Source organism: Aplidium turbinatum, chromosome 1 (assembly GCF_918807975.1).
Source record: "Aplidium turbinatum chromosome 1, kaAplTurb1.1, whole genome shotgun sequence".
Classification (NCBI taxonomy): Eukaryota; Metazoa; Chordata; class Ascidiacea; order Aplousobranchia; family Polyclinidae; genus Aplidium; species Aplidium turbinatum.
In genome coordinates, this window is record NC_137472.1 from 26,733,360 (window position 1) to 26,744,323 (window position 10,964).

At 37.2% G+C, this 10,964-nt stretch overlaps 2 protein-coding genes across 2 annotated transcripts; both read left to right on the forward strand.

The window, feature by feature from the left end:
* Positions 1–583: 583 nt before the first annotated feature.
* On the forward strand, positions 584–4,366 carry LOC145771884 (lymphoid-specific helicase-like). Its single transcript, XM_082583640.1, has one exon. The coding sequence runs from the start codon at positions 619–621 to the stop codon at positions 3,382–3,384; it is 2,766 nt and encodes a 921-aa protein (XP_082439766.1). The 5' UTR covers positions 584–618; the 3' UTR covers positions 3,385–4,366.
* A 5,900-nt stretch (positions 4,367–10,266) lies between these two features.
* On the forward strand, positions 10,267–10,596 carry LOC145764275 (protein FAM200C-like). Its single transcript, XM_082575900.1, has one exon. The coding sequence runs from the start codon at positions 10,267–10,269 to the stop codon at positions 10,594–10,596; it is 330 nt and encodes a 109-aa protein (XP_082432026.1).
* Positions 10,597–10,964: the final 368 nt, after the last annotated feature.

The window sequence follows — 10,964 nt, forward strand, 5'->3', positions numbered from 1 at the left end:
AATACAACCAACACCTGTCAGAAGATATTTCATTTTCTTGATACAACCAGAAAAAGTCTTTAAATTTATATATAATATTTTGCCAGTTTATTATAAATTGAGTTGGCACATCGACCTATTTTGCTAACAAAAACTTGCTTAAAGGGAACACTGCTCGTGAAACACAATAACAGTGAAACGCACACTAGTGTTTACATGACATTTACAAACTTAAAGTAAGTAACCCTATGCTCACAGACAATTTCGAAATTAGAAAACAAACGTTTTAATCAACTACTGGGACAGTGTGGCTGGACATCGCATTGGAATAACGTTAAGCGACCCCCATCTAGAACTACAATCTGATTGGTCGATCGGTGGAATCGTATGCAAAGCAAAAATTTGCTTTCCGGAAAGTATTTTTTACCTTCATGCTCATTGACTCCTCAAGAAAAGTATTTTGGGTTATAGGCTTACTTGTACGCTAATACTGTACCTTCCGCGGGCCACAGCGATACAGCGTGGCTGGCCGCCATTTTGTAATCCCTGCATTACAGCTTTCTTACATTATATCATAGTCATTTCGTTTTCTTGACAGGTACTTGTAAGCATTAAAGTAAGTAATTACTGGCTGCTAAAATGAATGTGCTAACTGCAAAAGAAAATAGTATTGAACACAATTTGTCTACAGGCTTGATTGATAAAGAATGTCAAGACACCATTAGCATGCCTAAACAGATACCTGAAGACAGTGATGATGTTATGGGTGTGGTGTGTGAAATTTTAAGCAATGAGGAAAGCGACCATGTTTGTGATATTATCAAACCTGACGTATCATCTTATGATTCATCATACAACAAAAATTCACATTTAGTAACAGAGTCCATGATTGAAGAAGAAAAACATCTTCACAGTGAGAGCATTGTCGAAAATGATGCAATAACTAAAAAAGCTCTTAAGGAATGGACACATGCTTCCAAGGATGTCCGTTTAACTCAACTTAATCATCTTTTAGAAAAAAGCAGCATTTATGCTGAATACTTGGTTGATGTGATAGAGACAAGTAAAAGACGAGAAAAAAAACGTGCTTTAAAAAAAGAAAAAAGACAATTAGAAGGAAAACCAATTTCCAAAAAACAAAATAAACCTTCAATATCAGCATCAAGAAAAAGAAAGGCAGAGAGGGATTCGACAACTTTCAAAATCGCTAAAGTTGAAGTTCAAACGGAGTTCAAAATTGGTGACTTGCTGAGTGTGAAAAAAGTAAACAAAATTGGCGAAGAAGATCTGATTGAAGCGAAGATTGTCGATTTGATTTATGTAAAGAAGCGTTGGAAATATAAAGTGCACTACATTGGATGGAACAAGAAGAAAGATGAGTGGATTGAAAAAGATGCAATCGTGGATGATATAAGCAGAAACGACGATGCCTGTGATCCCGAAGATGATGGAGAAAATAATAAAAAATCTTCTGCAGTTATCAAAGTAGATAAAGAAGCTTTACTAAGAGCAAAGTTTCAATTTGGAAATGATCCTAGCCATCAGTATGTTGTCATTGATGATATTCGTTACTTTAATGGAAAAGAGATTTCTCCCATTCAGCCAGAACTTCTCACTGGTGGAGTTTTACGAGATTACCAAATAACAGGCTTTCAGTGGCTTAAAGTTTTATTCAATAATGCTGTCAATGGCATCTTAGCCGATGAGATGGGCTTGGGTAAAACAATTCAGTCCATTGCTATGGTATGTCGCTTAATCAAAGTTGGTTTTTGTGGTCCTTATTTAGTGTGTGCCCCATTATCGACAATATGCAATTGGATTTTAGAATTTAGAAAGTTTGCTCCACAAGTGCCTGTTCTTTTGTATCACGGATCAGCAGCGGAAAGGTCTGTCCTTCGATCCTGCATAGCCAAGCGCACATCTGATTTGTCTTGTTATCCTGTAGTGATAACATCTTATGAAGTACTCATGAAAGACAGGCCGTCACTTTCTAAGTATTCATGGGACTATCTTATTGTAGATGAAGGGCATCGAATCAAAAATATGAACTGTCGCCTTCTGAAAGAATTAAAACTGTTGAAAGTAACAGCAAAAGTTCTTTTAACCGGCACCCCACTACAAAACAATTTAGCTGAACTGTGGTCTTTGCTCAATTTTTTGCTTCCTGAAGTTTTCAATGACCTCAGTACTTTTGAAGCGTGGTTTGATTTGAATGACATACAAAAAAAAGCCAAAACAATTTCTTCAGAAAAGGATGAAAGCGTTGTTGTAATGTTGCATAAAATCCTTGCACCATTTTTACTGCGTCGTACGAAAGCTGACATAGATGTCTATCTGCCCCCAAAACGGGAATTGTTACTTTTTGCACCTCTTGTCCCTTCCCAAAGTGAATTTTATCACGCTGTTGCAAATCGAACTATTCGAAAACTACTTTCGACTAAAAATGGCAAGGAGAATGAAACCACGCTGTCAAGTACCACTTCCATTGATGAATCAACAATGAATGGGGATGTTAACCAAGGAAAAGTCACTCGCAGTATTACATTGGAAGCCAGGCTTGCATGTGAAAAAAAAGACCGGCATGCTTTTGAGACAGATTCTGTCATCAATGTCTCTTTGAATAACTTGATGGTACAGCTTAGAAAGTGCACAAATCATCCATATTTAATCGAATATCCTTTGGTTCCAGGAACCAATATGTACAGAATCGATAATAAACTGATTAGTTCTTGTGGTAAAATGCAACTGCTGGACAGAATGTTGCCTGTGCTCCGGAAAAATAAGCACAAAGTTTTGATTTTTAGTCAGATGACCAAAATTCTCGACATCTTGGAAGATTATTGCAATTTGAAGGGTTTCAGCTTTTTCCGTTTGGATGGCAACACAAAGTGTCATCTCAGACAAGAATACATCGATAAGTATAACAACGATCCGGAGACATTTTTATTCCTTCTTTCAACTAGAGCTGGCGGACTGGGCATCAACCTGACAGGTGCCGATACTGTTGTCATATATGATTCCGATTGGAATCCACAAAACGACCTACAGGCACAGGATAGATGCCACAGAATCGGTCAAACAAAGCCCGTGATTGTTTACCGTTTAGTGTCCGCCAATACTGTCGACCAATTCATGGTTGAAAGAGCAGAAGCTAAAAGAGCTCTAGAGCGCATGATCATCAATCGATCCAAATTTAAAGGCGAATTAGCAGAAGACTTAAATTCAAACAAATCCGGCTACGTTGAGTCTACCACATTGTTGTCCATGCTGGAAAAGTCAGCTCGAAAAGATTCCAGCTTGAAGGCCATAAGTGATGACGAACTCAAGAAGATTCTCGATCGGGAAACGGTTATGACGTGTTTGGATGAAGAATTGAGCTGCGGGGTATTTCAGTCAACAGACTAATAGTTTTTTGTTTGCGTGTTTTCACAACTTTCTATAAACCATGCCATTTGTACTTACCATCTGTTGGAAGCAGTTTAGCATGACTGTACGTCTGACAGTTCTGTCGGCTTTTTACTTAACTGAAGTTGAACGTTCGTCGATTCAATATCCAGCGACTGCTTTGGTTGGAGGAGTTGAAACTCAAAGGATTTTTTCTGAAAGCTTAAATTTGCTAGAGAAAGCTTTTGTGAAAAAATGGTATTTAACATTTCAAAACTGGCGTTGTCAAATGTCAAACTTCAATTTTATCCACAAGCGTTTAAGGGTTTTCTTTGCAAGCCGTTTTTTAGGTGTTTGCTTGCTGGTGCTACCTAAATTGCAGCTGCCGATTCGTGGAACCACTCCCATGGTACAGCAGATGTTATTTGTTTCTTGCAAACTGCTTCTTTTTATTAATCATAGTTTCTTGCAATTATTCACTTGTCGTTACACGTTTTGGTTATGTAAGGCGACTTACGGCAAATCGATTGCATAGTGTTGAAAGATGCGTAGAACGAGCCTTGTCTTATTTAATTTCTTTCTTTACCACTTATCCACCAAATCAGTCTTTGATTCAACACATGCAGACGTGGAATTAATACAAAAGCAACTAATTTTCTGGCTAGTATTTTGCAAAAAGTATTTGAACAAAACTTAGACTTTTTGGCACTCTTTAGAAAAGATTGAAATTAAAAAGTGAACAAGCACCAAGCTCATATTTTGTTTGTTTAATTTCAAGAAAGTAATTGCCTCGATTGTTGAGTATGATCTTGTCATTGGCTGCAACTGCTTTTGTTTGGCTGTACTACTGCGGTGCAAACTTGGCTGCGTTTAAAATGGTTTTGACAACGTTTGCGTAATGTTTGTTTTTTACGTTCTTGCAATCGTTTATCGCACTTTCCTACACTAGCTTCATCAACACGATATCTGCATCTCTTAATAAAATTGTAATGCTTGGTCGTAGCATTGACGTTTCGTATTCAGTTAAATTTCAAATTTTGATCATTTAGTTCAGGGTTGTCCAAAGCCTGGCCCGCCGCCTCTTCTAGAAAACTTTTAAAAATTACCGTATATCCTCGCATATAAGCCGACCCTAGAAAAACAACCTTAAAATGGTAAATTTATAAAAATCCGCATATAAGTTTTATGTTTAATTTGTAATGAAATGATATCTGTTATGAAAGAGTACAATGTACAACGACACTACAGCACTCTTCATGTCACTGGCTATGATGAATACACTGGTGAGGCGCGGCGAGCCCTACTCAATGATCTCAAATCAAACCTGCGTAAGCGTCAAGAAAACATGTTTCAATTAGTGAAGCCTTCGTCTTCTACAACCATTGCTTCTTATGATGTATCACTTTTGATGGCTAAATCCAAAAAACTTCAATGTATTCAATGCTCCGCTGACTATAACTATATCAGAAGCCGATGACGATTTGCAGCTTGAATTGTGTGACTTGCAAAGTGACCAGTTTTTATTAAGCAAAGCTACACTGCCAATCACTCAATTTTGGCCCCTTCTTTCTGAAGAGCATTATCCTAATTTACGCCGTTTTGGATTGCACTTGCTGTCAATGTTTGGCAGTACCTACCTTTGTGAAGCAGCATTTTCCGCAATGAAGTCGATTAAATCCAAAGAGAGGAATCTACTTAAACAAACATCTCTCGAAGCCTGCCTTCGTTTAGCCTTAACCTCAGTTGACATTGACACAAAGGAGCTGGCTTCCAAAATGCAGGCACACCCATCTTACTGAATTTTAAGTAAACTGTACCGTTTTACGTACTTCCTTAAATATTTTTTACGAATAAATTTATGGTTTATTCTTATTCATACTTGTCAGTTATTTATAAGGTTTCCTGGTCTACTGACGTTGCTTAAAATTTCCAAAACTCTCTTATTCGTAGTATTCACATCTTAGCTTCTTTAATCTATTTCCCAATATGTTTTTATGATAAATATAAAGATTCATTTACACATGTACGTGTTTTACTTTACATCTGGTACGGTGAGTCAGTGTATAAGAGGAAAAATGTCAACTGCGGCCCGCGATCTAGTTTCCTTGCCGAATGCGTCCCGCGTCCCATAAAGTTTGTACAACCCTGATTTAGTTCAACTGCACGTAGAATACGGATCACAATTTTAATAATATGGAAGAGTATGTTGGTGGTATCAGGGTTGCGCGAAAGGCTGCAGGGTCAACGAAGTAGCCTACGTTGCTACAAGTGAATAACTCAACTCGATTACAATAAGGTCGCGAGAAAAAAGTAACCCTTGAAAAACCGACTACCGCAATTACCAATATTAGGCTACTATTGTGATAATGGCACAAGAGCTGTCAGGTTTTCTGGACTTCTGCTGCACTCCGACGTCTATGACTAATATTTTGGGAATTTGACTCCGAACTCCATACCGACCATAAACCGCAATCCAGGCTATTGGCCTATACTATAACACATAGCCTACCCAGGGCCGTTGGAACACCGTCTTGGGTCCATATATGTAGTCAGAGATGGGCGTGATCTTGATCTTCAAGATCACTTTTTTTTGGTGATCTTGATCTAAGATCACTTTTTTTTGTGTGATCTTGATCTTGAAAAACAATAAGATCAAGATCACTTTAAAATTGAAGTTTACTTACTAGACAGAGGCATTTTTTTTAGAACTCGTACTGTACAAAGTAGTTAGTGGCAACTACTAACATTAAGCCACTGTTAATATAATATGTGTCCAACAAAAGACGATTTAAAGTCACCATCTAATCTGATCAGCGTTGCCATTTCAAAATTGAAAAAGTTTTCTGTGTTGGTCATAATAAAGAAGTCAACTTCCGTGTACTTTATGTTGACATATAATAAAAAATGATTTAACTTTGTTCACAACTTCCATGTGTAAATTTTAAAGAAATGTTTGCTTTCTTTGATCCAATTTTAGATGTTTCAAAAGTCTAGAATGGCGGTGTTAAAAAATCTGGACTCTAGCCGACTTTGGTCATTTAAAGTGGTTTATTGCAGCAAATCAACCAGACCAAGACTTGTTTAAGGTCTAAGTATGGAGTGGTTTGTCTGACCGCAAACCTCTGAACGTTTTTGAAAGCAGACAACAGTATCAAGGTTGCCAGATTGGTAAATAGTGCAATAAACATTGACGTAATGCAGTGAAACTTAAAACTACTTAATAACACGAATAAAAACTCCCACATGAAGCAGATAAAAATTTGGTAAAAATGATGCAGTTCAAACTTTATTTTTATTTATTATAAATAAAAAGTATAAAACTAATTGCAAATTTTGCGACTTTTTCAGTAGGCCTATCGTACTACTGTAATTAACCTCGGCCTTGGGTGTGACGTTGCAGTTCTACGCAAACTACGTCAACAATTGATAGGCCTAATAGCAACAGTCACTAACTTATTACAATTGTTAGGCCAGTGATCGAGTAGTTAAAAGTAAAAGTTAGCAATACCAACTATATACCTTTAGACCCCAGGTTGCTTATAGTAGGGGAGACCGGGGCAAGTTGAGCAGGTTTTTTTCAAATCTATTTTTTTTTCATTTTACTAACTTTTTCGAAGACTCAAGTAAAGCATTTCAAAAACATGCTAATAAACTAAGTTTTAAGACAAAAACTGGTTGGTTTTATTTATTATTTTGCACTGTATTCAAGTTTAAGTAACGATTGCGCAACTTGCCCCGAATTATTTTTCCGGGGCAAGTGGTGCAACACCATGGTGGGCAAGCTGTGTAGCACCATGGGGTAAGTTGAGCAACACTAGTGCCAGGGGCAAGTTGAGCAACATGTTACGACCATATTACAGTTGCACAACTTGCCCCGTAATCAATTTCACAACTTGCCCCATTCACACTTTTTTTAAAGAACAAAAAATTTCAAGAAAACTAACAAATGCATAAAAAAATTTTACCTGCGAAAATACAACTACATCACACGTCTACTGACCCCTACTGCTAAAGTTTGACTAGTTCTATTGTGCATCCAAAAAATCAAAATTTCGTTTGCATCCGAATTTAGATCCTAAGACCTAAACTCCTTATATCGTTGATCAAACCTAACCTGCCCAAAAAACTGATAACTGCAATTCACGTGCTTCAAAGGCATTATAGGTAAAATATAATAACGGCGTTAAAGATTCATTACGCTCTTTATTTCCTTTCAAACGGGGACTTGCACAGCTTGCCCCGTTGCACAACTTGCCCCGGTCTCCCCTACCTAATTATTTTTTGCAACATCATTGATCAAAAACTTCATTTTTTTTCAAATACCCAAAAAGTGATCTTGATCTTCAAGATCACATAGTTTGGTGATCTTGATCTTCAAGATTACGTATTCTTGGTGATCTTGATCTTAAAGATCACCAATAGGCCTACTGGTGATCTTGCCCATCTCTGTATGTAGTGATGGCGCTTAAAAATAAATAAGAAAGCGTTTAAGGCCGCAAACTTTTTCGATGTTGAGAAAAAATTGCATTCATCATTTAAGCAAAGTGTAAGTAACTTTAACATTTTTTTAGAAAATACAGTTAATAGGCTGTTCCCGACAATTTTCACCAAATCAAACGTCATATAAAAACCGTTATGGTCTACTTAACCTAGCTGGCATCTTACGTCATGGAAATTGCTAGAAAATGTCCAAATATTGCACCATCGTTCGTAAGACCTGATGAAACATTGCATCACCACTTTGAACACCTGTTTGGATTGCGTGACAATGTCTTTCATTATTACGTCACAGTTACTGTGTACGTGAGTTTGAGATATCGCAAATTATTCTAGTCATTCGTACATTGGTTGCTTGAAAGTTGGAGGCATATTTAACTGTTTGCTTAGTGCTTGCCAGCTGGATAAAATTTCCGTCTTTTATCCAAGTAATCTGTTCTGTCGTGACAAGTTTTTAGTGGTGTATCGCGTTGCATTCCATTTTCGACAGCCAGGTGGCTAATTTTACAGAAATACAATTATGAATAGACGTCTTCAAAGGAGTGTTTCTTTTCGGTCATTACATACAGACGAACGGATTCGGGAACTTTATGTTACAATTTTCCCACGACGAGATTATGGTTTACCGCTGTGACCATAGGCCGAAAATGCAGTAGCGATCTGGAAAAAAGTGGACCAGAGTTTTAACAAAGCAAAATTTATAAATAGATGAACAATGTTAAACTTAATGTTCGAAAAAGTAACACTTGAAAAGGGGTGTGGAGGGCTGGCCCTCCACAAAATAATCCGGGGCAAGTTGTGCAATCGTTACTTAAACTTGAATACAGTGCAAAATAATAAATAAAACCAACCAGTTTTTGTCTAAAAACTTGGCTTATTAGCATGTTTTTGAAATGCAATACTTGAGTCTTTGAAAAAGTTAGTGAAATAAAAAAATTAGATTTAAAAAAAACCTGCTCAACTTGCTCCGCCTTCCCCTATACGCGTGTTGATCAACTTACCCCAACAAAATTGTTATGTGGTAAATTGAGCAACTGCTCCAAGAAAGCCTACTCTAGCATTGCACAATTTACTCATCCTAATTTGTGTGACAAATTAAAAATATTTAATTTAAACTTTTTATTGAATATCCTCACCTTTTATACTTACCCAAAAAAAAACGGATTTGATTTACATAACAATGAAATTATTGCTTATTTTCATAGATGTAGGCCTACGTATATGCCGATTACTTGCGGCATAGACTTTTGTTTGCGCTTACGCTTGCGGGCTGCGGCTGCATTTTTTGGATACCGTAGTTGTTTTGTTGCTTGAGGCTACGCCGTAAAGTTTTTGCGGTTTTTCAGCGCATAGCGTCAACGCATACTTTTTAATGTCTTAGTTGTTGTTTGCATTTTTTTTAATCAAACTTTCCAAATTTTGAATAAGTTGAAAGAATGTTTTCAATGGGCAAAGACATATTGAAACCAAAACGCAGCAAAAGGTCAGATGAACACTTTCAGATGCTTGTGTTTCTTCGTGGAAACTCAAAATAAAACTTGTTTGTTTCGAGTGGTTTATACCGTGTGAATGTTTGGCACCTAGCAAACAAAATGAGTTTACGTTACCGCAGTGTATGCGCTGAGAGAGAGAGAAGTTCATTTATTTGCATCAACAGTACATGTGGAAAAACAATACAAGGTTACAATGTGAACTAGGTTGTTTTAATGTTTGCTGATGCTGCTGTTTGCGTTTGCTGATGTCTCCAACTTTTTTTTACAAGTTACGTTGACGCATACGGCGTATGGTTTTTCGAACGTCTGCGTTTGCGCTGACGGCATCAATATTTTTTGTATGCGCGTACATCACTGCTTATTTCTCTCAGAAGGTTGGTTGCTCAAACTTTACCATGCACGAATGAGAATTGTCATTTCATGGTATGAGTGTAGCACAAAATCAGATAAAGTTTTCCTATCCCGTTTACCTTCACGTTGGTTGGTTCAAACGCAAACTCTATCTGAAGTGACCTAGCCCTTTAAACTCCGAAAACTGGTATCGTGAATGTGAGTTGAATATGATGACCTTATGTCAGGGGTTCTTAAACTGGGGTCCGTGGACCCTTAAGGGGTACGCGGACTAGTTTTAGGGAGTCCATGAAGGCCTAATGGAAATCTTAGTGTAGCCTATAGGCTAATATCAAAAATGGAATAAATTGTTCAAAGGAAAAGAGATTACTGTAAGTTCAAACAACGCTGATGATTTTCCTCAGGTCATCGTTAGGCTACTCATTGCTTTGTACATTGCCATGCATTAGCATCGAAAACTGTCCAAAAGTCCCAAGAAATGTTGTTTAGTAGTGCGAAAATCGTTAATTTTATCAAAACTCGTGCTTTGAACCATCGAATATTGAAAAAGTTAGGTGAAAAAATGGGAGCAGAACAAGAAACTCTCCTCTATCATACAGAAGTTCGCTGGCTGTTAAGTGGACAAGTTTTGAAGCGCTTATTTGAACTTCGAATGAAAGTTTCTTTTTTTCTAAGAGACAAGAACATTGAACTCACAAGGCAGTTTGACAGTGAAGAGTTTATTCAAGGGTTAGCTTACTTAGCGCAGTTAGCGGATGTTTGTGCTCTTATGAAAGAGGTAAATCGTTCTATTCAAGGCCCTGCCGTTACAACTATGGACGCTTCTGAAAAACTTAAAGCTTTTCAGGACAAGTTATCTCTGTGGAAAAGGAAATTGGAAACTAACAACTAATCCAATTTCTCAACGTTGGAAGAATTGATGCTTCAAAATGGAACTGCAGTTTGTAATGCACTAATGCTCTACCATCTTCTCTGCACACAGACATTTGGAAGCATTGCAAAACTCTTTCAGAAGTGACTGCTTAGGAGGATATTAAAAATACAGCATGGCTACATTACCCTTTCCACGTTGACTGGAATCTATCAGTGATGAGGACATTGCAAAAGATGAGTTCATTGAACTAAGGGCAATGGAATTGTTAAAATTGTCTTTCAATTTGAAAAGTATTGGCCATTTTTGGAGTTTGTTGACTCAAGGCTTGGTAAAGTGCCCTTTTGCGACTACATATTTATGTGAGTCAGGATTTTCATCCTTGGTAC